The sequence below is a fragment of the Amphichorda felina genome (assembly GCF_050947745.1).
Source record: "Amphichorda felina strain 45539 chromosome Unknown scaffold_4, whole genome shotgun sequence".
Classification (NCBI taxonomy): Eukaryota; Fungi; Ascomycota; class Sordariomycetes; order Hypocreales; family Bionectriaceae; genus Amphichorda; species Amphichorda felina.
In genome coordinates this window covers 2,865,778-2,889,109 of record NW_028145046.1, presented here as the reverse complement: position 1 = coordinate 2,889,109, position 23,332 = coordinate 2,865,778, and the positions used below count along the sequence as shown (strand labels likewise).

The following is a 23,332-nucleotide window of genomic DNA, read 5'->3' as shown; positions in this document are numbered from 1 at the left end:
GGAAGCTTGCGCGTAGCAGCACTTTCCAAATTCACAACTTCGCGTCAAGTTTGAGAAGGTGGCGTTGCGACGCGACTTCCGTTAGACATGCCCCAGATGATGGCGCTCTCGACCGCGCCTCGCCGTTTCCTCCGGTACCGCCTTCCCTCTAGAACATGACGCCATCGCATCGGATCTGTTCCTCTTCGCCGCGCCAACTTTGACAGAAACCCTCGGTCAGACATTGGCGATACATCTGACCTTCGATGTCTTCGATCATCCACCCAGCTGGGTGTCTCGGGACTTGCCCCACATCAATTCTATCTTCTCCCGTCGTCCGCGCGGTAATCTAGTGGAGACGGCACATGCACCGGCGATCTTCATTCACCTGGCAAGCCGTCATCCAACCGCCGTCGCCTCCCACCTGGGTGACCTGACCACAAAATTACGCAAAATGGCTGCAATTCGGAGAGATGTACGGAGTACAGCTCGGGACGCGTGCAGCAGACGCACATCAGAGTCACAGACATGCTTTTGCTAGTGTGAGGCCGTGAGCCCGATACAGGGCCGTCACTCCAAGAGCCGACCTGGGATCCAGTCAGGCGAGACACGTTACCTTAATTTACGGCTACGTACAGATACTATCCACAAAAGGAGACAAGCCTGAATCCTCATGGCCACAGGATTCGCACGCAAGCGCACAATCGGAGAAGAAATACGAGTCTTCACATGCGGCTCATCTGCCGATTGGCCATCTCTAAATGAGTTCGGCAAATCTCATCAATGACAATCGCCATGGGACCCCAGAGCCAAGGGTACAAGGAAGCAACCTGCATCCTGAGGGAACTCGCCGCTGGGTGGTGGCTACGACCGTTATAAGCACTGGACGCCCATGAAGCACAGAGGACATTAGGTCTACCACTCGATTCATTGTCTCTTCCTCCCATCAGCCATCATGCGGTCGTCACTCGTTTTGTCCCTTCTGGCACTTGCCTCGCAGTCTTTAGGTGCTGCAGTCCCCCAGGCCTCCCAGCCCGACGAAATCGAAGTCGACATCCCAGATACCGACTATGATGCCATCATTGTTGGCGGTGGCCCTGCTGGCCTCAGTGTCCTAAGCGCATTGGCCCGGGTCCGGAGAAACGTCCTCCTCATCGACTCCGGAGAGTACCGCAACCAGCCCACACGCCACATGCACGATGTTATTGGCTTTGATGGTACCGCCTGACCCCGAGCTTGTTGGAGGGACAAGGCGAACCTGATGCTAACCGGACCCAGGTGTCACCCCAGCGTACTACCGCTGGGCTGCCCGAGAGCAGATCTCCCACTACGACACCGTCACCATGACCAATGGCACTGTCACCTCCATCCAGCCCCGCGAGAACAACACCTACTTCACCGTCAACACCGAGGGCACCGAACCCATCACGGCTCGCAAAGTTGTCCTCGCCACCGGTCTGCGCGATCTGCTCCCTGACACCCCCGGCGTGCGTGAGAACTGGGGCCAGGGCATCTACTGGTGCCCGTGGTGCGATGGCCATGAGCACGCCGACCAGGGCCTTGGTCTCATTGCGCCGCTGAGCGAGATCCCCGGTCTGGTCCGCGAGGTGGCGACGCTCAATGACGACGTGGTCGCCTTTGTTAACGGCACCGACACCCCCGAAATGCGCGAGGAGACGGAGAAGAAGAGCCCTCGCTGGGAGGACTACCTCAAACTGCACGGTGTGAAGATTGAGAACGGCACCATTGCTGCAATCCGCCGCCTCAGGAATGGCACCACGGGCCACGAGGACCCGAGCCTCCCGACCTACCCGGAGCATGATCTCTTCAGGGTTGACTTCGAGGAAGGTCCCTCAGTAATGCGCAACGCCTTCCTAACCAGCTATGGAGAGGAGCAGAAGTCATGGGTCGGCCCCGACATGGGCGTCCGGCTTGATGGTGGGCGTCTGGCGGCAGATTCGACCAAGGGCCTGCAGACCAACATCCCCGGCGTCTACGCCATTGGTGACGCCAATGCTGACAATGTGACCAATGTGCCACATGCGCTGTTCAGCGGCAAGCGGACGGGCGTGTTTGTTCACGGTAAGTCGGCCCATGCGCTTCGTGGTGTAACAATGCTAACAGTGTGACAGTACAACTCGAGCGTGAGAACGCGGCTGCAGAGCTCGAGGCCATTCCTGAGGGTGAGGAGGCTGACCTCGTCGAGAGGGACGATGAACTCGATGTGAGATCCCTATGGGAGCGCATGAACGGCTCGCCAGGCGACCTGCTATATGCCGGTGAGTATGACCAGTGAGTCTGTAAAGAATTCTCTATATACATTTACTACTATAATTATTATTTAATCTTGTATCAATATACAATGAGAGCGCTTTTGCTCGCAAGCAAATTAGCAAGAAATCTCCAGGTCCATCTCCAACATTGGCCATTGTGGAAGTCGTGAAAACACGGGCTTTGCAGCTAGATGCGTACCTGTACTATGTACACCTGACTCTAGCCTCTTCCTCACAAAGACGGAAACGCCATCCGTGCCGAGGCCCGGGGGGCCGGGATCGTGATCGAGATAGGTCGACATTCAGCATGCACCGTGACCCAACTCTTAGAGGCATCCAATTACCTGAACCACATGGCCTTGGCATGGCAATCACGTTTCCAGGGATTTCTTCGGTCCCTCATCGTTAGATCACAGTTTCAGCAGGGTTGATATTAACTTGAGACAGGAGACGAATCAGGAACCGCGAGGGCGACGTTTCTGGCAATACCGGAGGAGGTAGCTCCGCGACCTTCGATCCTCCCCCGCGTTGGAGTTGACATATACGGCCACACTCTTACACTTTCGATCCGCTTTCCAGAAAGGCACCTTGGCAAACTGCTTGAAACGTTACAGGTTGGGCGACAGTAACCCCTTCCCCACAGTCGTCATGTGAGGTCTCTTACGCAGTTAATATAGTCATGACGCCGGCATTGCGAGCCCGGTATTTCTTCCACCAGTCCGGGGGAAAGGTTTGGCATTGACCCCCACTAGCTCACCAGCTGCCTCCTCCGTGGTGGATGACGAGGATGACGAGGCCGCCCTTTGATCCATCACCTACGGCGGAGGCGGCCCGATGGTGGTGGTCGAGGCCTCCCGGGGTCAATACCTAGTCTGATCATGGGCGCTACCTGTACTTCGTATGGAGAGGGCAGCATACAAATATACACCGCCCTTCCTGGCTTCACTACTCTCTCACCAGCTTCACTCCCAACTACAAGCAAGACGCCCATCACCACTATGACTCTCAAGACGTCCATCGCCCTCGTGGCGCCCCTGCTCACGTCGGTCCTCGCCCACGGGACCGTCCCCATGTTCCGCACCGACGGTGTCGACCAGGGTGGCTTCCTCCTCGACTACTACTACGAGATCATCAACGGCGGCACTCCCCCCGACGTTGCCGGCTGGTACGCCGAGAACCTCGATAACGGCTTCGTCTCGCCCAACAACTACGGCACCGCCGACATCAACTGCCATATCAACGCCAAGCCTGGTGCCATCGCGGCCTCGATCCCCGCCGGCGGTGTCATCGACTTCCTCTGGTCAGCCTGGCCCGACTCCCACGTTGGCCCCGTCTTCACCTACGCGGCCAAGTGCGCCGGTGACGACTGCAGCACCGTCGACAAGACCACCCTGAGCTGGGTCAAGATCGACGAGGCCGCCATCGACTTCGACACCCAGACCTGGGCCGCCACCGACCTCCTCAACAACAACAATACCTGGAGCACCACCGTGCCCGCCTCGCTGGCCCCGGGCCAGTACGTCTTCCGCCACGAGATCATCGCCATGCACGGTGCCGGATCCGCCAACGGCGCCCAGAACTACCCCCAGTGCTTCAACATTGAGGTTACCGGCTCTGGGACCCAGGAGCTGCCCGCCGGCACCCCCGGCACCGAGCTGTACACGGCTGACCACCCGGGAATTCTGTTCAACCCCTACCAGGACCTGACTAGCTATGACATCCCCGGACCTGCGCTATGGACTGGCGCTGCGGCCGCTGCCAAGGAGAGGAGGCACTCGCGTGAGTTTGCCTAAATAACTCATGGAATGGCGTAGTGCAGCATGGGAGGTAGTACCGCTTGTGAATAGGGGCATCAGAATGTATATATGAAATCGTTGTGCCGAGTGTTGTCCTCGACTAAATGTGATTTGATGTCAGGCTCCCATCATCATGACCCATTTGATTCTACTCCTGGTATCTAGTCTCTCTATTTTCCAAGCTCTACAAGCGAGCTGTCTTTTGCCGTATGCCATGGCCCCTACGCATCAACCACCACACCCTCAGAGGTCTGCTTCATACACGGCTCCTCCTCCACCTCGGGCGGCGGAATCACCATGCCATACTTGGCATACGGGAAGTCCGTCAGGTCCTCCATCTGGTCCGCCCACCCATCCCCAATCTCGCCCACCTGGTGCAGGTCCACATCCCCCGCCTCCCCCGTCCTCCCGGCCAGCACCTCCCCCTCACGGCCCTCGTACTCCTTCCTCAGCCCCGGGTGCGGGCACCACACCACGCGCATCCCCGCCCGCCTACCGGCCTCCACGCCCGGGACCGAGTCCTCGAACACGAGGCACTCCTCGGGCCGGATGGGGCTCTCGCCCGCGGGCAGCGAGTCGTTGATCGTCTTCAGCGCCAGAAGGAAGATGTCCGGCAGCGGCTTGCCCCGCCCGGCCTGCAGGCGCGCGTCGTCGCCCAGCACGCGCCGGTGCGCGGGGAACACGGAGAAGAGCTCCGTCAGGTGGTCCGTCTTGAGCTGGAAGTTGCGCTCGTGTGAGCTCGTCGCCAGCGCGACGTGCACGCGCTGGCCTTGCTTCTCCTGGGGGGCGACCTCCTCCCAGTAGCGCGTGCGGCCGAGGTGGGCGAGCAGGTCGACGACGCCGGGGAGGGGCTTGGAGTTGGGGAAGAGCTGCTTCTGCAGGATCGAGTTCTCGGTGACGTACTCGTCTGGGGTGAGGGGCAGGCCGGCCCAGTCGTGGAAGATCTTGTTGGCGGCGGGGCCGGGGCGGCCCTGCAGCCTGGCCTTGATGGACCAGGGCAGGTTGGGCTTGCCGTAGCGCTCGAGGATGATGTTGACGCAGGCCGTGTAGATATCCTCGGTGTCGAGCAGGAGGCCGTCCATGTCGAAGAGGCATGCGCGCACGGGAGGGAAGCTGTTCAGGGTGGAGGTCTCAGTTGCTGACAGTAAAGGAGGGGCGGGGTCAGTGGGTAAATGGGGGGCACGTACTCAGTTCGGGGAGCCATGACTGCGGTTGGGGATGTCTATGGGGAGGGTGGTCGGGTCAGGATGGTCTAGCGACGGAGAATTGAAGGAGAGAGCGGCACGACAGCGTGTGCGGTTGTCTTCTTTATGTGGTGACGCGTCGGCGAGGAGTCAGAAGGAGGAGGGAAAGAGGCCGAGTCGGATTCCGATATAGCGGGGATTTCTCCAAAATCGGTGGCGGTCAAAGGTGGGATGATCGCTCCAGATCCCGCCTTGGAACCGAGTCTCGGAAATGCAGCATCCCATCATCTACAATCAGTCAGTGTTAGGTTTGTAAGACAAGTGATAGTATTTGTAAAAGTCGTAGAAAATTATCAAATGTTACTAGTAATACTAGACAATCAAGGCTTATAAGGTTTTGTGAGGTTGGCCGACATGATCTACACTCATTTTAGAGGAGCAATACGGATAGAGTATCTTCGTATCAGACACACTAATTAGGTACTACTGTCACTATTGGTTTATTTGTAGACCACATAATACTATTACTGTCTTTAAAACAATCAAACAATTTTTTTCTATATTTCATGAGTACCATGCCATACTTTTCTCTTCACAAACAACCGTGTGGTCCAGTATATGCGAGTTCTCATCCTTTTGTTCTTCGGGCCGCAGGGTAGGCTAGTCCATCCTAGGGACTCTGCCCAATGCCCCACATCCTCAACTCATCCCTCCTCTCACAACATCATCCACCGTGCAACAAATCTGCCATCCTGAGTCCCTCTCTCATTTATCGCGCCACCTCGTCTAAATACACGGTGTCTCTTATTGTTTCTTTATAATTGGTAATATTAATGATTTCTGTTACCTGCCGTTTTCTGCTCTAGCTCGATAACCTCCCTCAAGCGCTGGAAGCCCGCAAGCGTGACTTTCCCCTCAACCAAACATCGCCTCGTTCACTCCAGCGACTCCCAACTGGATCTCATCGTAACAATCACACAGCCACTACATCCTTATAAATCTCCCACAAACTCTCACAGTATGGCCGAGAGCAAACCTGGACCGTCTGAGAAGAAGGACAATGACGTCACCAACACCAACCTCAGCGACCCTCCCAAGGATAACAGCGACGATGTTGACGAGGAAAAGATGACACCACAAGAGGAGGCAGTAAGTCATCACCCTCGAATGAGATGCTTTAAATCTACCCAAATCTGAGCCACATATCTAACACATCACCTAGGCGGCTCTACAAGAATCTCAGTCTCTCAAGACAGAGGCTAACGCCCTCTTCACCGCTAAAGATGTTCACAACGCCCTCTCCACCTACGAGGACGCCCTCCTCCCTCTCCCCCGCTCCGCCCGCTTCCCCAGAGCTGTCCTACACTCCAACATTGCCGCCTGTCACCTCCATCTCGAGCAGCCTAAGGATGCTGTCAAGGCCGCCACCGCAGCCCTCGACGAACTCGCCGCACTGGAGACCGCTCTAGACAGCAACGAAGAGAAGAAGGGCGAGGAAGAAGAAGAAGTGGATGAAGAAATCATCAGCTCCGGCGCCGAGAACTCTGCCCCGGCTCCGCCCAAGCAAGGCGACATCAAGGCCGACATTGCCCGCATCCGCACAAAATCACTCCTCCGCCGCGCCCGCGCCCACGCGACCACAAGCCCGCCCACTTGGTCGGCCCTTTCCTCGGCTCAAACCGACTACCAAGCGCTGGCGGCGCTCCCCGCGGGCCTCCTCGCGCCGGGCGACGCGCGGACCGTGCGGACCATGCTGCGCGACCTGGAGCCGCGGGTCAAGGAGGCGCAGGAGCGCGAGATGGGCGAGATGTGGGGGAAGCTGCGCGAGCTGGGGGATGGCATTCTGAGGCCGTTTGGGCTGAGCACGAATAACTTCCAGATGGTCAAGGACGAGAAGACGGGAGGGTATAGCATGAACTTCCAGCAGAACACGGATCAATGAGCATCAATGTGTTGGAACGTATATTGTAGAGGTCGGATGTAATTCAAGGGGCCCATGCATAACACCACTCCGGGGTGGCCCTTTTTACACCATGTATATACAGATTGAACCACACACGAAAGCTTGAAACTATCAATCTGTGGACTGATGCCTGCTTTGAGTCGCGAAAGGAAGCTGATAGCATGACGCGTGGTCACGTGCTACCCGAGGGCGGCCACCAGCACCTTCTGTCGCCTGTGACCCACTTCACCAGAAGCCTCTCACCTATTCGTAACTGACCCAATTCACTGAAGCCGCCACCACGCTCCAAGCACACCATCTGATGCGTTGAAACGGATACTAAAGGGGTCATGCGAGATGCTCTAGCACGGAGAGGACTTGATCTCTCATCACCGCCCTAGCACTCTATAGCATGATCCTGCGACTGCAGCAACAACTCGACCATGGCTGAATCCGCCCCAGTCCCCAAGAACATCCTCCGCGGGCACAAGGCGCAGGTACATGCTGCTGTATTCCTCAGAAACAATGAGCGACTCGCGACCGGCGATGCCGAGGGCTTCGTGGCTCTCTGGGACCTCACCATCATGCGCCCTCGGGCTGTATGGCGGCCCCACGAAAGTGCCATCCTCGGCATCAGGGGATGGGGCCCAGACAAGGTCATAACGTGAGCAGAGCCTGCTATCTTAACTCATCAATGACTTGTGTACTGATCTACCTCCAAGGCATGGCCGTGATCACAAATTGATCGTATGGAAGATCGCCGCGGAAGACGAGGAGCGCCTTAGTGTGGCGTTGCCTCTGGAGGATGTGCCGACTCCGCGACCTCAGCCCTGGATGTTGCACCTTCTTCAGGTCAACACCATGAATTTTTGCTCTTTTGGAGCTTGTTCGAGTGACGCTGCGAATGACAGCTTCAGCATCGACGGCGCGGATGAAATCCACATTGCCGTGCCCAACACCTTGGCATCGGATGCTGTTAGTCCCCCTCACTGTCAGAGCCATATCCCATGCTGACATTCTAGATTGATGTTTATTCACTTCCATCGCAATCCCGTATACACACCGTGAAGGCCGGGAAAGACACTGGAATGGCCATGGCTCTAGCGCTACTCAACCTCAAAGGTGCCCTTACGCTCATCACGGCCTTCGAAAATGGCTTTGCTTCGGTGCACCGCCTGAAAAGCAGCGGGGAATGGGTCATAATGTATCGCACGCAAGCCCACACGCAGCCTATTCTGTCCCTGGACGTCCATCCCGGCCTTGAATACTTCCTCACCTCCAGCGCTGACGATGTTATTGCGAAGCACCCAATCCCGGTGGTGCAGCAGGAGGTCATGCCAGACTTTGATCCAAACAACCGGATCATCGAGGAGATTGACGACTCACCGAGCGACACGCCCTCACTATTATCGGGCCAGCTCAGGGGGGACTCGAAGGCAGGCCGTAGTTCTAACACAACCTTGAAGGAGTGGGAGCACCCTACCAAAACAATTAGCACAAAGCACTCGGGCCAGCAGGGACTCCGCATTCGGTCCGATGGTCGCATCTTTACTACGGCTGGCTGGGATTCCAAAGTCAGAGTGTACTCCTGCAAGACAATGAAGGAACTTGCTGTACTTCAGTGGCACAAAGTTGGCTGCTACGCCGTCGCGTTTGCTGGTATTGACAGCCCCAACGCCACCCAAACGCCCGGACAAGCACCCGCCAGCACCACCCAGCAATCATCCGCCGATGTGAAGTCCCTTGTGCAGACAAAGAGAGAAGGAATGAGTGTCAAGGATAGAAGGATACACCAAGCAAGAACGGCGCACTGGGTCGCCGCAGGAGCCAAGGATGGCAAGATCAGCTTGTGGGATATCTATTGAGGCGATCTACCGTACACCTGCTAAGGATCTCAACGCTGACCACCTCTTTCAAAGCCTGTCTTTGCGATACCCACACCGCATTGGGGGATCCAGTGCTAAAAAGAGAGAAGGCTGCTCTCCCCTGGTCTACGGATCACTGCTTAACCCAGACTTTTCATCGACAATCTTCAATCCCCGGCCTATATGGCCAGTGCGTCGGGTCGGAAGTTTTTTCGTGACTCCTCCTGCATTGCGATCGATTCAGTACAGCCAGGATTCGAGGTGCTGTCGTAAATCTGCCGCCGCTGCCAGGTGGTGCTTACGAGTATATCATTTACCGTATTCCGTGTTCGTACTAGTATTTACTCTGGTGTGCCTTAGCAACAGGGCAGATTTAACGGTCTCCCAATCCCTTGGGTCCGTCCAAGAATGCCAATCTAATTGGACAAATCGCTGCTAAATTATGTGCAAGAAAGAAAAAAGTCAGCAGCCTGAACGAGATCTCGTACGAGAGAGGTATTAGCTTACGGACAGACGGCGACATTATGCCTAGGGTTCTAGCTGCCGCTTGGCCCAACTCCGCACCGTTACAAAACTCCGCCAAGCTTACGAATACGAAACCACCAGGCCCAGCTCCTTGACAAGGTGGCAGACGCAAACAGGGACAAGATTCGGATCTTGCCAGACCCAAGAGACCGGTGCCCCGGTAGTTCCATTTCGGCCAGAACCGACTCGTACAGTCTGCACGATGAGTTTTGTCAGCACATATGTATTACGTGTCCAACATGGTCAGCTCCGACTTCAATGTCCGCGATTTTGTATCTGCAAGGCTGCACACATTGGGGTTCAACATAATGCGAAGCTGTTATTATCGTTATGTCCAGTGCAGAACATGATGGCAGCAGCCAGCATGCATCGCAGTGTTTTTTTTTTGTCGCTGCTCATTTGCTGGCCTCATTGGAAGATCGACCCAGCTCTGTCACACGACATAACAGCCAATTCACCAGCTCATTGAAGCCAACGCAGAATGGAAACGAGTACGCCAATACCTGGTGCTAAGCGCTTATTTGCAAATCATCCACGAGGTGAGCAATTGCTGAATGTATTTTATTATTACGGTGCGGACTTACCGGTGGAGTTTGTTTGGGGTGTGCAACTCCGCATGAAAAAAGCCCCCGAAACACCAAAAACCACGAGAATGACGGCGTTATACCTGCGATAACTTAACTCTATTCGGACACAATCTGGCGCAGCATTTGAAATCAGATCCTTCCATCCGCACTAGTAATCCATGATCCTAGCTAACGTACTCTTTTCGTATGGCGCCATGGCACATACTGTATGGCTCACTCGAGCTAGGGGGGACGGGGAGATGATGGCGATCAGGATATAAGGGCATCGTTGCGCCCTCCAAATCTAAAACATTAGATCCAAATAGCAACAACCTCGACAACTCTAACCAGCCCCCCACGTCAAGAAATCTAGCAACTGGATCAGTGATGGCTCTTGCACCCTCATCACTCGAAGTCCCCGGGCACGAGGAGCCCGCCTCCAGCGCCTCGACCGTCGCTGGGGAACCATCCATCGACGAGAAGACTGGCGACACACCGGCACGAGATTCTAGCTCCATCGCCAAAAATGATGATACAGACAGTCCCACGGACTCGGCTGAGCCTGATCCCGAGTACCCCACGGGGGCCGGGCTGGCCTTCATTGTCATCGCCCTCATCCTGAGCATCTTCCTCCTGTCACTCGACCAGGTACGCTGGAATCTGCCTTGTACAACAGCGACATCTAAGCTAACAATCATAGACCATTGTTGCAACAGCGATTCCGAAGATCACAAACGAGTTCAAGGGTCTAGACAAGGTTGGCTGGTACGGCGCCTCGTTTTTCATGACACTCGGCGCCTTTCAATCAACGTGTAAGTCATCACCCTCATCACTCCCGTCACTCTCTACACCCACCTCCATACCCGGCTCCCTGCTAACTATTCTCCAGGGGGCAAGATCTACAAGTACTTTCCCCTCAAGATATCCTTTCTCGCCGCCATCCTCATCTTCGAAGTGGGCTCGGCCATCTGCGGCGCCGCTCCCTCCTCTGACGCCCTCATCGCTGGCCGCGCCATCGCTGGTGTAGGTGCTGCAGGCCTCGGAGCCGGAGCTTATACCATCATCGCCTTCTCTGCACCCCCCAAGAAACGGCCCGCCTTCACCGGCATCCTTGGTGCTGCGTACGGCGTCGGCTCCGTCATTGGGCCCCTCCTTGGCGGCGCCTTCACCGATGAGGTCTCGTGGCGCTGGTGCTTCTACATCAACCTCCCTATCGGAGGCGTTTCGGCCGCCATCATCTTCTTCTTCTTCCAGACTCCCGTGCAGGCTGTCCCCGAGGCTGCTCCACTGAAGGAGAAGATCCTCCAGATGGATCCCCTCGGCGTGGTTCTCATCATGGGCGCCACCATCTCATACGTCCTCGCCCTTCAGTACGGTGGTGTCGCCTACGCGTGGAACTCGTCCGTCGTCGTTGGCCTGCTCGTTGGCTTCGTCGCCATCATGGCCGCGTGGGCCGTCCTACAGTGGTACCAGGGTGAGCGGTCTATGGTCTCCCCTAGCATCATGCGCGAGCGTACAACCTGGGTCATGACCAGCTTCGCTTTCCTCTTCCCCAGCTCCTTCTTTACTGCCATCTACTACATCCCCATCTACTTCCAGTCCGTCCACGGCACCACGCCCATCATGAGCGGCGTCCGCAACCTGCCCATGATCATTTCCGTCACCATCGCCACCATCATCAGCGGTAGCTTCATCTCCGCAAAGGGCATCTATCAGCCTGTGCTCCTCGGCGGAGGCGTCATCGCGGCCGTCGGCGCGGGCCTGTTCTACACCCTCAGCACGCACTCGTCCACGGGTGAATGGATCGGCTACCAGATCGTCGCCGGCTTCGGCTGGGGCATCTCCTTCCAGATCCCCATGATTGTCGTCCAGGGAACCGCTGCCCCCAAGGACCTGGCCACTGCCACCGGTATGCTGCTCTGTAAGTTCTAACCCCCTCCCAAACGGACCCCAGCAGCAGCTAGCTAACAATGACCCCCCCACAGTCTTCCAGGGCCTCGGCGGTGCATTCCTCGTCTCGGCCGCCCAGTCGGCCTTTGTCAACCAGATGGTCCTCTACGTCAAGCGCGTCGCGCCCGAGGTCGACGTGCCGACGCTCGTCCTGACGGGCGCGACCGACATCCGCCACGCCTTCCCCACGGAACAGCAGTCCGACGTCATCGACGGGTACATGACCGGGCTCAAAGTGGTGTTTGCCATGTGCATTGCCGCCACGGGTCTCGCCACCCTGATCGGCCTGGGGACGCGGTGGAAGAGGCTGAGCCAGGACAACGCATCTGGGGGCGGCATGGCTTGATTGGGCTACCGCAACGGGATATGACTTAATATGGGGCGTGGAAACGGGGTTCACCACTCATTATAATATATACGGGGCGCGGAGTTGGGCAAGGGATGGTTTGGGCGTCACTTCGCCACTCAGCTTAGACTTGATAGAAGTAGAATTGTAATACTGAGAGCTGGAATGACCAGAGTCTGTGCCTTTCACCGGAATTTTTCATGTTTGGCACATCTTCCAGCAGGGACCAAACACGGCTACACCTTAGCTTGTGGTGTCGTATTACAGTCATTGTTGATGTTTGGTAGAGAGTCTGCACAGGCCAACGAGGCCACCAACGACAAAGCACTGAAACAAGCAGGGTCCTCCTACGTGGCGAAGAATTGCTAATAATAATTTGAACTGCTATGCGGTATCCTACCGGAGTCATTAGCAGTCTCTTAGGAACAGGGGTGGTTAGGACCTGGGAAACTGTGGAAGGGCTTTGAAGTGAAGCATAATAACACATGTAGATAACCGCGTGGCCGCCCACATGGCCATTGTCCCTTTGCAATCCAGTAGTCGCAATTCCCGTTCCCAAATCGTCCTCATAGACCACTTGCATAAATACTTAAACTACTTGGCTTTTGCTCACTTCTATCAGGAGTAAACCCGCACATCGTCCCATACCAAATTCGTCTCTTCACAGCATCTCTTGGTCTCTCCATTTGGTCAAAATGTCTTCCAGCCTGAGGATATCTTGGACGACGACTTTGACCGCGAGGTCTTTGGTCCTCTCATCGACATCCCCGAAGAATCTCTTGTGCGCTTGGCTCTGAGAATCTCCAACCAGATCCTTGATGCGCCCAGTTCCAATGGCAGGCTCGTCGCCCGAATCGTCGGGTCATACAACATCGTCCATATTATTCAACTGGATGATACCAAGATCGTCATACGAGTCCCTGCCACGGGCTGGGGATCTCTTCTCACCGAAACGGCGGCACGCGCACTGGAATCCCAGGTTGCCACAATGCGTCTCATCCGGAAGCACACCACGGCTCCAGTGCCAGAAGTATACAACCTGGACACGACTACCGACAATGAAATTGGAGCTCCTTACATGTGGATGAGCTTTATTCCGGGAACGCTGGTCTCCTACGTTTGGTTCGACGGCATTCTTACCATGCCGTGAGAGGAATTTCGCTTTAGGATCCTGGCGAGCCTGGCACAGCACATGGCTAAGTTTTCTCGCCTGCTAGCTTTTGACAAGATTGGGTCCGTCATGGAACACGAAGATGGAACAAATTTTATCGACCCTGCATATGACTGGAAGGAGAATGCTGACGGAAGCGTTCAAGTTGAAGCGTCGGGTCCATACGACTCTATTGATGCCTAGCTTCAGGAACACTTCGTTGTGAAGAACAAGGAAGATGTATGGGGCAAGGACGAAGCCAAAATAATGAACGTAGTTCTCCCCAATCTGCCCTCCCGGGATGGTTTCGTCATATCCTTACGTGATTTTGGCTCTCAAAATATCATGGTGGACGACCAAGGGAATGTCACTGGGCTCATCGACTGGGACCTCGCGCAAACAATGCCACGGCATGTTGGATATGCTAGATATCCAGGGTGGATCACGCGCGACTGGGACCCTTTGATGTACGGCTAGCCCAAGATGGCAGACTCGGAGGACTCTCCAGAGGCGTTGGGCAGCTACCGTGCGTACTGTAACAAGGGGGTTGGAAGGGCGCTCAACTTCCAGGGTGACTGGGAGCTCACAGAGAAGTCTCAGGCTGCAGAGGCCGTGTGGATTGCCGCTCTCAACTGGCACAGTCAGCTGGAGATATGTCGCAAGCTGGTTCAGGTTGCGGCAGGTGAGGATGTCGATACTTTTCAGATTCTCTTTGATATTAGGGTAGGCGATTACAGCAAAGAGGATTGGGATACTTTGCAAGCCAAGTTGAAACAGCTGATGTGATAACAACTGCCGCTCGGGCTTGACTGGAACCGTCGAGCCTGAAGTTGTTCGCCCCTGAAACTCGTTGTCAGCCCTCTCTCCCTTACTTAGAACTTGGATGAAAGAGGTCGCAAAACGACCTGTACTTATGGTGGCATAAAGAGTCATTTGTCAATTAATTACGGATACTGTCGAAACAAAAGGCAAAAGGAAGCGCTACGTTTAGCGAAAGAAGCAAGAGGTAAGAAATAAACGTAAGTATTTCTAGTAAGTACTTGGACTTTTTATATAAACAAGACCCTTCCTGTCTTTCAATAAACCCCTAGATAACTAGTATTACCTACGTAACTTATAATACCACCGGCCTAGTAATAGCTAAAGTATAGGGAACTAACTCTTGCCCCTGAACTCCCCCCTTTTCTTTGTTACTCTTGCAGCCCGCTCCCCCCTTCACCCAGGTCTATGGCATAGTACGTGGTATCAACGGATGGCTAAACAGAAGGGCAAAACGGCAAAAAGAAAGGCTTCTGCGTAATCTGGGAATCGAACCCAGGGCTCCCCGACGTTGCGCGGATGGCAACGGAGAATTTTACCACTAAACCAATTACGCTGGAAATGGCCTTTTGCGTAATCTGGGAATCGAACCCAGGGCTCCCCGACGCTGCACGAATGGCAACGGAGAATTTTACCACTAAACCAATTACGCTGGTAAAGAAAGCACTGCGTAATCTGGGAATCGAACCCAGGGCTCCCCGACGTTGCGGATGGCAACGGAGAATTTTACCACTAAACCAATTACGCTCGTGATTTGTTGACAAGGATCTGCAGTAACCAATTCATGAGCGGCGGCGCCCAGGCTGCAGATGCGACGTCCACGAAAATGCGCCGTAGAAACCATCACCGCGATGACAAGTTCTGCATCCGACCCAACAGCCCTTGGCCATTGAGACTCGACAATGGCCGCTGGGCCCCCTGAACCTCCCTGATCCTGCATACATATTACCTCACCTTCATTCTGCATTTTGTCCTCCCCACACACCCTGCCCGGTGTCATGTTATTTAGCAACCTCTGCCGCCCGCGTGGCTTCCTCCCACATAACCAGCTCTGCCACCTCAACACCGTCCGTCACGTCCGTTACGCTCGCACCATGGCTGCCTCACGCGAGACCCTTCCCTCGAGCTCCATCCGCGTCCTCCGCTCCGTCGATGCGGTGCGCAGCTGGCGCAGACCCCTCATCGACACCCACCGCACCGTCGGCCTCGTCCCCACCATGGGCGCCCTCCACTCCGGCCATCTCTCCCTCATCCGGGCCGCCGCTCGCGACAATCACCATGTTGTCGTCAGCCTCTACGTTAATCCCGCTCAGTTCGGCGCGGCCGAGGACCTCGACTCCTACCCGGCCACGTGGGACGCCGATGCCAAGACCCTCGCTGCGCTGGACCGTGAGCTCGCCGACGATGGGGCTAACCTCGGCCGCGTCAGCGCCGTCTTCGCCCCGACCACGGCCGAGATGTACCCCAACGGCTTCCCCGGGCAGGAAATCGACAGCAAGGGCAGCTTCGTCACCATCACCCCCGTGGGCGAGGTCCTCGAGGGCGCCAGCCGCCCGACCTTCTTCCGCGGCGTCGCCACCGTGTGCATGAAGCTCTTCAACATCGTACAGCCCACGCGCGCCTACTTTGGCCAGAAGGACGTCCAGCAGACCGTCGTCATCCGCCGCATGGTCGCCGACTTCATGATGCCCCTGGAGCCCGTCGTCTGCCCCACCGAGCGCGACCCGGCCGACGGCCTGGCCCTGAGCTCCCGCAACGTCTACCTGGGGCCGCGCCGGCGCAGGGTCGCCGGCGTGCTGTACGACGCGCTGAGGGCCGCCGAGGGCGCCTACGGGGACGCGCAGCGGCTGGGCCGTGAGAGCATCCTGGGCGCGGCGTATGGGGTCCTGGATCGCGTGCTCGGGGAGCAGAGGGGTCTGGCGCCGGAGCAGAGGGCGCTGTTCGAGATCGACTATGTGTCCCTTTCCGACCCCGACACGATGGTGGAGATTGATGCCGTGGACCCGAAGAAGGGTGCTGTGCTGAGCGGCGCCATCAAGATGCTGCCTGTTGAGAAGGCGGTCGAGGGCGAGGACCTTGGTCACAGTGGCGGACCCCCCGTGAGGTTGATTGACAATATCATCTTGAAGCCCAAGACTGCGGAGGAATAGAGCCATGGGCAGCCCAAAAAGAGGGCAGGATATATAGATCATGATATAATTAGTAGACAGATACAGATGCATTGCTAGCGACAAATAGCCATGTTTCATATACGTTCAGAGCAGTCCCGTATATATAGACTCATTGGTATAAAGTACAATCTACAGGTGAGACTTCGCCTCCAGCTTCCGCCTGCTGGCACTCCTCGCCGCCCTGCGGCTCTTCTGCACCGCCTCCTCCTCCTCCTGGCTCAGCCGGCTGGGCACCTTGCCCTTGCCCTTGCCCCCGGGCCCGGCGGCCTCCTCAAACATGCGTTGGCCTAGCGTGTCGGCCAGCTTCAGCACGCGGCTGCTCACGGTGGCGCCGTCGCGGCGGTTCTTGCCCTCGCGGCGCGACTGGGCAATCTTCTCGATAAAGTCCCATAGCTTGCCCTCGGCGATCAGGGCGCCCGTCTCGGGGTCGCGAGCGGGTCGCCACGTCGGGTCCAGCTGGATACGGGGCGGGATCTTGGGGTCCTTGGATTTCACAACATGGACCATCTGTTCCTGTTCGAACCGTAGGTACGAATTCCGCAGCGTCTCCTTGTTGACGGCCTCAAAGTAGGAGAGGTCGCCCTGGTGGTAGAGGGTCTTCCCAAGCTAGACGCGAATCAGCTGCATATCAACAATCCGCTGGTTTCATAATGGACTTACAACTTGAGCCGTGTTCTGTGCTTTGCTCTGCTCGATCCAGATATCCTCCTTCTGCCCGACCGGCGGGGTCAGCCCCATCAGCGACACGGCAGCCAGCCAGCTGGCCTCAATGAATGGCCAGATGAGGAAGCAATAGAAGTCGTAATTCTCCCGCCCGGCCTTGCGCTCGTCGTCGGACAGCCCAATCTTGACGACATTGCCCTGCTCGTCTCGGTCCAGGCGCACAACGTGGTCTGCCTCCAAGCCGCGGAGCGTCTTCTCCAAGTTCACGGCCAAGCCCTCTCCGGAGAAGATGAACTCTCCACGGAACAGCGAGGAAAGGAAGAGGACCTGCTCCCTGAGCTCCTGGTAGGAGACGTCCTGGTTGGACGGCCCGCCTCCGACCTTGACACGCGTGTACATGGCCGCACTCACCAGCGCCTCGTAGATGAACAGGTGGATGGTCATGTTCCGGTAGAAGGAGAGCTGGAAGCGGTCGACGGCATAGTACGTAGGCTCCGGAAGCCCCTCGACAAGTCCCACCAGGTCCTTTCCCAGTACCTCCAGCCCGCGGTCAACAATCTCGGAGAGCGGCGCGTTGCCAAAGTGTGCCACCCTACCGCCCTTTGCACGGACGCGATCCGTCAGCCACTCCACGCGGCGAATCAGCTCTGCCTTCCCCACGCCGCGTCCTCGTAGTGTCAGGAGAACAGTGCCGATGAGGGCCGTGGGCATGACGACGGAGACTTCGTTGATGTCCCCCAGGACCTTGTAGCCGAGCGTGCGCAGGAGCTTTTCACGAACAGCACGGACTTCGGGGTTGCGGTGGTCCGTGTCAAGCCCCTTGGGTACCTTGGGCAGCTTAGAAAGCTGATTCTCGATGAATTTCCTCAGACTCCAGGGCTTGTTGAACCGGACATCTACCCGCCCCAGCTTAAGGGACAGGACCGACGACCCACCCGACAGGAAATCGGCAAGGTTCTCCTTCTTCTTAGGGACTCCGAGCAGCTCCGTGACATAGCCCTCCGTCTCGATGACCTTGTCGTATTGGGTGCTGACCGGGCAGATGATGGTATCCTCCACACGGCCTGAGAGGATACTGTCCAGGACAAAGCTGAGAATGCCGAATTTGGGCGGCAGCAGCTTTCCCGTACGCGACCGGCCTCCCTCAATGAAACATTCGAAGTTGTATCCCTCCTGGAGGAGTGTATCGATGTAGGACTGCACCAGCGTGTTATACAGAGCGTCATCGCCAAAGGATCTCCGGATCCACATGGCTCCGGCGTGCTGTAAGAAACTGCCCACCACGGGGAAGTTGAGGTTATCGCCAGCCACAACTACCGGGAGTGTGAGCCCAAGACGGTAGCAAATGAGCTGTAGGGAGACGTAGTCGACATGTGATCGGTGGCTGGGCAGAAACACGATGCTCTGTTTCTTCTTGGCCGCCATGTCGGCCACTTTCCTCAGCCTCAGGACCTCCTCGCTCGAGACGTGGATACCTTGGTGGTACGCCCTCGTCAGCAGCTGCGTAACCAGGTAGTACGCGCCGCGGATGAAAGTATTGCTCTCCATCTTGCAGATCATGTCATCAGTCAGCTTCTCGGCCACCTCCTGCAGGGAGCCCTCGAGCGCGCTGCGCCGCTGGGCGCGCTTGGCCGCATAGTCAGGCGAGTTCTTGTCCAGGATACCATCTTTCTCCTCGACCTGGATGCGCGTCTCGGCGAGCTCGGCGATGCGCTTCTGCAGCAGCGGCGCCGCCAGGACCATGGACTTCATGTTGTCGGAGAAGCCCGAGTAGTAGACGGGCTGGCCGATGACTTGATCGTACGCGCGCCATCCGTGACCCGAAACGTAGAGCGACACTTCGCGGAGGAATCTATAGTTGTCGCGTTAGGCTGGTAAACGATTGATGGGGAAATGTCTGACGACAACGAGAGTGGTCGTACTGGAGAGGCTCTGAGCGGAACGAGGCAAAGCGGTCCATGAGAGCTTGCTCCTTGCCCTCGGGAGCTTCCTTGCTGGGCTCGACGAAGCCACTGGGCTGGAGAGTGATCTCATCACCGAGAATTTGGAGGTCGGGCGCCGAATCGACGGCCTGATCGGCTTTGTCCTCGCCGTGCGACATGGTGAACTCGTGCCGAGGTCGATGTTGAACTGCGGTCGTGGTAGTAGTAATGGGGGGGGGTCGCGCGCTAGGGATAACGAGTGTTCAGAAGATACGGGCTTCTTCTCAGGTGGAAAATTGGCTCGTCGCGGAGAATGGCAGCACAACAGATATGAAGCAGGGCAATGCCATTCTCCGAGAATATGCACCGAGGTCAACAGTTGTCGAGAAGACCAAAATCTGGGGTTGCGCTGGGACTGGGAACCAGGAACTGGGGGAGGAGTTCGGGCTCCCGCCGTCATTGGTGTGGGGAAGCTGGACCGACATGCCGAGCTCCACCGCATGTGACCCCACTTCGATTTTCTTCCATCCCAGAGTCACAAACACCAGCACTGTCAACATCATTCAACTCTAGGTCAGAACTCTCACGACTATGGTATCCGGATATCCTGCCTGAAATGTCGAATTCCGCCCAGCAGGTCACGCGCGACCTGCTCGCGCGAGCCCACTCCCCCGACAGCGTCGAGCGCATCTACTCAGAAAAGATCCAGCACCGAACCCTCCACCTCCGACCCTCGTCGCCGCCTCCCTCCGTCATCAGCTCCCGCTCAGCCCGGAGGAGGAAGCGCCAGCAGGAGAAGGCCAAGAAGAAGCAGCGACCTGCTCCTCTATCGGCCCGTGAGCGACGCAGGCTGGGGCTCTACGATGTACCGCGCGAGGGCTTAAAGTACGAGACCTACGAGCCGTTGAACAAGCTGTGGATGGGGTACATGCGCGAGATCCTCGGCGGCGACGTCCATGTCGGCGGACCTAACGCAGCGGCCAAGCTGGCGAGCGCCGAGTTCCACGGTGCACAAGTCGAGGTGGTCAGGAGCCGGTGTCCCGGCCGGGTGGGCATCGCCGGCATCGTCGCGAGGGACCGCAAGTTCGTCATGGAAATTGTCACCAAGAAGAGGGGTGTCAAGATGGTGCCCAAGGAAGGAACGGTGTTCCGCGTACCGGTAGAGGCTCTCGAAGCGGGAGATGGGACGGTGACATCGCCATCGCCCGGCAAGACATTCGTCTTCGACATCCTAGGAGATCAGCTGATGCACCGATCTGCGGACAGGGCCAGCCGCAAGTTTAAGGCACACTTTTTGAAAAATCTGTGATGGAGTTGCCCACACAACAGCCGAACCACGATATACCACAACCTGCCACCAGGTCTTGCCAGTCGCTCGACCACGGAAGTGCGAGCTGGGACATCAGCAACGCCAGCATCACGACGGCCTATTTGGACTGTGTGGTAGACCTGGAACAGTGAGCAGAGGCCTCCACACGCCGTCATTCTCTGTATTCAAAGCTTAAACAAAGAGGCCACATCTACGACACTCCTCAGTGGAGTTAACACCGCCCGTTGGGCCCTGTTTGCCAAAGCGATTACTTGTCCTCCGTGGGTGGTCCTGACCGTGCGCCTTCGCACCCGGCCTCGATGTCTAGCCAAGGAGCGATAGCCAGGCTAGCCGATTATACCTTTATACCATGGAAGTAGCGGTGGCCCCTGCGATTTGCTAGTGTCGGCCACATCCGGTGCAGATGCGCCGTTTACGGATGCCGTCGTGCAGCACAAGGCTATAGGCACACCACCCTCGAAGACGGGTGCGACGCGAAAAGTGGCCAGCGTGCAAGGCCAGGGCTATTCGAGGCAGATGCTGTGGAAGGACCATGAGTTCCGCCCGTGTATGCCAAATACGATGATGCCACCTACTATTACATGCTGCTGGTAGGGTCCATAGAAATGAGACAACTGCCGCACCCCCAAAATCCAAAACGTTTGTGATAATAATAGTACTCGTAAATTGCGCATGTCATCTAGGGTTTCAGCCATTATTCTGTTAGGCTGCTAGCCAGACCATGTTGCGAGGTTTTCTTATTCAAACACTTTGAGCAGGTACGGTTAGCTTGGCAGGTAAATATGTTGTTCTCGGCCTTCCGGGTCATGACAGGCATCCATTGGCTCCATCGGTTGGGCACGGTGGGATCTATAGTGACCGGTGGCATTGCTCGGAGAAAGAGTGGCAGTTGTGTTGAGAGATTAGAGCCATAATTCGCCTACCCCCAAGTCCACCTCAAAGTCATTGGGTGCCCTAGACTCGGTCAGCACATTGGGGCACCATCTCTCCAGCGATTGAGGGAATACTCTGCATTGAGCAGTTCCCGGTGTCTCTATGGTGAAATCTGGGTCGGAGCATTCCAGCCGACGCGGGCAGACTGGCGCTGTCACTGGATGCCGGGACCAGCCCTGGAAACCTTTACCGGGGGACTTCAAGGGGACTTGAAGGGCTGGACAATGGGACGCGAGCACGTCGTCGTCTCTTGCGGCCTGCCACTGCAAAGGTGCAGCTTGCCCTTTTACTGCTCTGTGCCACGGCGTGGCATTATCTGGTTGGGTGACTCACGTGGTTCAACAACGCGCCACATGCAGTATTAAAAGCTCGATAGGCTTGGCCTGGAGGTAGAATGCAAGGGCCATTGGCGGTAGTATCTTGTGTTCCGCAACTTCTGCCTTACCTTGGTGGTACGAATAGCCTCGGGAAGGCGGGTCCAGGTACCTGGAGGGTAGGTTTAGATTTAAACTGCAACCTTGAGGTTGTCAGCCAGGGGCGACGGATGCGTCCTGACCTTGCCAACGAGTAAGGCACGTTGGGACATGGCGGATGGAGACGACCCAGTGAGTAGTCAACCAGTTAGAACATCAGCGCGTGGCACCGCGCCACGGTTAATTGTCGGGGCAGCCGGCGCCATTGGGGCTTATGAGTGGCATTACTCTTTCCGACCTCCAATTTTCCCTTTTGAACCAAAACCCTCTTGAATTTTTCCTCCCAGCCAGTCAAGGTTCTTGCCTTTGACCTCACGTCACGAACGTCAAATATTACAAGTTGTCTGCCGCCTCCCACAATTTCCATCCCAACATCTCACCGCTCAACCCGCGCCTCACGCAACAACCTACAAGGAATTTCTTTACGAACAGCTCCTTTAGCAACTAGCGACCAAGTGCACGCTGCAGCGATACGCCCTTTTTTATACGACCGCCGGCCTTCGATCACCAGCACCAGCTCACCCAGCCCCTCGGTGCCATTTCGCCTCATCGATCCCACCCCTCGCCAGATTCTCCGCGAGGGCTCTAGCGTGCGCTATACACATAGTGACGCGTCTATATCACATAACATCATGTCGACCACCAATCTTCCTTCAAGCTTCGCCTCGGCCGCCGCTGGGCAGAACGCGAATCGAGGTGGACGGGGCGGTTCCGGTAGCGAGTGGTAAGTTTGTCTGTCCTTCTGTCAAGCGGAAATTCAAACCTTGCTTGCTTTTGCTGGGCCTTTCGAGTTTTATCTGCGCATGTGTAGTCATGGGTGGCTGCCTATTCAATACCTATTCATCGCCACCCCAACCCCAACCCCAACCCGACCAACCCAAATCCTCCTCCGCCATAACCCCCCTACCTCAACCATTTCTTTTTCCATGCGCTGTTCTGACTTGCCAACCAGGCATCGTCGCGACGGCCGCTCTGCAAACGGAACCCTAACCCTCCGCCGATCGTCAACAACGCCTCTTAGCCAGCCCTCCCAGATGCCGATGCCGACCGACAACCCCATCCAGTTCTCAAACATGGACGCCCAATCGGCACAACACTCAACTTACGAGCTGACCCCCGCAAGGTATAGCAGGGAGGAGCTGTTAACCATGTCGCAATTTCCGCGTTCGAGCGATAACATCTCGCGCCTCTTGGTGGCTGGTTGGAATCATGAACATGTGAATGGTGGTGGTTCTAGAGCTTGGGGCAAGAGCAATGAGAACCACGTACCTCAGGAACCGGGCGCGTGCTGGGACCAAAACGGCGATAGCACACCCCTTGGTCTTCAGCCTCCGACCATGGAGGATAAAGAGGTCCGATCCTTTCAGCCACAAAGAATCGAAATTCCCAACTAACCTATTTTTACCAGGCCTTCTCAACCGATATCAACTCTCCACTTAAACCGC

The 23,332-nt window shown here is 56.5% G+C and overlaps 11 protein-coding genes and 3 non-coding genes across 14 annotated transcripts; 9 read left to right on the top strand and 5 right to left on the bottom strand.

The window, feature by feature from the left end:
* Positions 1–934: 934 nt before the first annotated feature.
* ACO1O0_004698 (NAD(P)/FAD-dependent oxidoreductase) lies at positions 935–2,275 on the top strand (the record flags this gene model as incomplete). The annotated part of the gene is made up of 3 exons (XM_083194134.1): positions 935–1,196; positions 1,258–2,061; positions 2,112–2,275. The coding sequence occupies 3 exons, from the start codon at positions 935–937 to the stop codon at positions 2,273–2,275; spliced, it is 1,230 nt and encodes a 409-aa protein (XP_083051082.1).
* Positions 2,276–3,250: 975 nt separating this feature from the next.
* ACO1O0_004697 (AA9 family lytic polysaccharide monooxygenase) lies at positions 3,251–4,045 on the top strand (the record flags this gene model as incomplete). Its single annotated transcript, XM_083194133.1, has 1 exon — positions 3,251–4,045. One exon carries the CDS (start codon positions 3,251–3,253, stop codon positions 4,043–4,045), a length of 795 nt encoding a protein of 264 aa, XP_083051081.1.
* Positions 4,046–4,269: 224 nt separating this feature from the next.
* On the bottom strand, positions 4,270–5,252 carry ACO1O0_004696 (haloacid dehalogenase superfamily protein; the record flags this gene model as incomplete). The annotated part of the gene is made up of 2 exons (XM_083194132.1): positions 4,270–5,161; positions 5,236–5,252. The coding sequence occupies 2 exons, from the start codon at positions 5,250–5,252 to the stop codon at positions 4,270–4,272; spliced, it is 909 nt and encodes a 302-aa protein (XP_083051080.1).
* A 1,000-nt stretch (positions 5,253–6,252) lies between these two features.
* ACO1O0_004695 (uncharacterized protein) lies at positions 6,253–7,174 on the top strand (the record flags this gene model as incomplete). Its single annotated transcript, XM_083194131.1, has 2 exons — positions 6,253–6,381; positions 6,455–7,174. 2 exons carry the CDS (start codon positions 6,253–6,255, stop codon positions 7,172–7,174), a joined length of 849 nt encoding a protein of 282 aa, XP_083051079.1.
* A 443-nt stretch (positions 7,175–7,617) lies between these two features.
* asa1 (WD40-repeat-containing domain protein) lies at positions 7,618–9,039 on the top strand (the record flags this gene model as incomplete). Its single annotated transcript, XM_083194130.1, has 3 exons — positions 7,618–7,838; positions 7,897–8,149; positions 8,245–9,039. The coding sequence occupies 3 exons, from the start codon at positions 7,618–7,620 to the stop codon at positions 9,037–9,039; spliced, it is 1,269 nt and encodes a 422-aa protein (XP_083051078.1).
* A 1,478-nt stretch (positions 9,040–10,517) lies between these two features.
* ACO1O0_004693 (major facilitator superfamily domain-containing protein) lies at positions 10,518–12,426 on the top strand (the record flags this gene model as incomplete). Its single annotated transcript, XM_083194129.1, has 4 exons — positions 10,518–10,778; positions 10,831–10,942; positions 11,020–12,051; positions 12,116–12,426. 4 exons carry the CDS (start codon positions 10,518–10,520, stop codon positions 12,424–12,426), a joined length of 1,716 nt encoding a protein of 571 aa, XP_083051077.1.
* Positions 12,427–12,937: 511 nt separating this feature from the next.
* Positions 12,938–13,780, top strand: ACO1O0_004692 (uncharacterized protein; the record flags this gene model as incomplete). Its single annotated transcript, XM_083194128.1, has 3 exons — positions 12,938–12,946; positions 13,133–13,572; positions 13,594–13,780. 3 exons carry the CDS (start codon positions 12,938–12,940, stop codon positions 13,778–13,780), a joined length of 636 nt encoding a protein of 211 aa, XP_083051076.1.
* Positions 13,781–14,059: 279 nt separating this feature from the next.
* ACO1O0_004691 (uncharacterized protein) lies at positions 14,060–14,362 on the top strand (the record flags this gene model as incomplete). The annotated part of the gene is made up of 2 exons (XM_083194127.1): positions 14,060–14,216; positions 14,259–14,362. 2 exons carry the CDS (start codon positions 14,060–14,062, stop codon positions 14,360–14,362), a joined length of 261 nt encoding a protein of 86 aa, XP_083051075.1.
* A 507-nt stretch (positions 14,363–14,869) lies between these two features.
* ACO1O0_004690 lies at positions 14,870–14,951 on the bottom strand. Its single transcript has one exon. It is a non-coding gene; the product is annotated as a tRNA-Gly (tRNA).
* Positions 14,952–14,965: 14 nt separating this feature from the next.
* Positions 14,966–15,047, bottom strand: ACO1O0_004689. Its single transcript has one exon. It is a non-coding gene; the product is annotated as a tRNA-Gly (tRNA).
* Positions 15,048–15,062: 15 nt separating this feature from the next.
* ACO1O0_004688 lies at positions 15,063–15,142 on the bottom strand. The gene has a single exon. It is a non-coding gene; the product is annotated as a tRNA-Gly (tRNA).
* Positions 15,143–15,489: 347 nt separating this feature from the next.
* pan6 (pantoate--beta-alanine ligase PAN6) lies at positions 15,490–16,545 on the top strand (the record flags this gene model as incomplete). The annotated part of the gene is made up of 1 exon (XM_083194126.1): positions 15,490–16,545. One exon carries the CDS (start codon positions 15,490–15,492, stop codon positions 16,543–16,545), a length of 1,056 nt encoding a protein of 351 aa, XP_083051074.1.
* Positions 16,546–16,695: 150 nt separating this feature from the next.
* On the bottom strand, positions 16,696–19,330 carry ACO1O0_004686 (acyltransferase-domain-containing protein; the record flags this gene model as incomplete). Its single annotated transcript, XM_083194125.1, has 3 exons — positions 16,696–17,172; positions 17,227–19,081; positions 19,152–19,330. The coding sequence occupies 3 exons, from the start codon at positions 19,328–19,330 to the stop codon at positions 16,696–16,698; spliced, it is 2,511 nt and encodes an 836-aa protein (XP_083051073.1).
* A 437-nt stretch (positions 19,331–19,767) lies between these two features.
* Positions 19,768–20,460, top strand: ACO1O0_004685 (RNase P/RNase MRP complex subunit; the record flags this gene model as incomplete). Its single annotated transcript, XM_083194124.1, has 1 exon — positions 19,768–20,460. One exon carries the CDS (start codon positions 19,768–19,770, stop codon positions 20,458–20,460), a length of 693 nt encoding a protein of 230 aa, XP_083051072.1.
* Between the last annotated feature and the right edge of the window lie 2,872 nt (positions 20,461–23,332).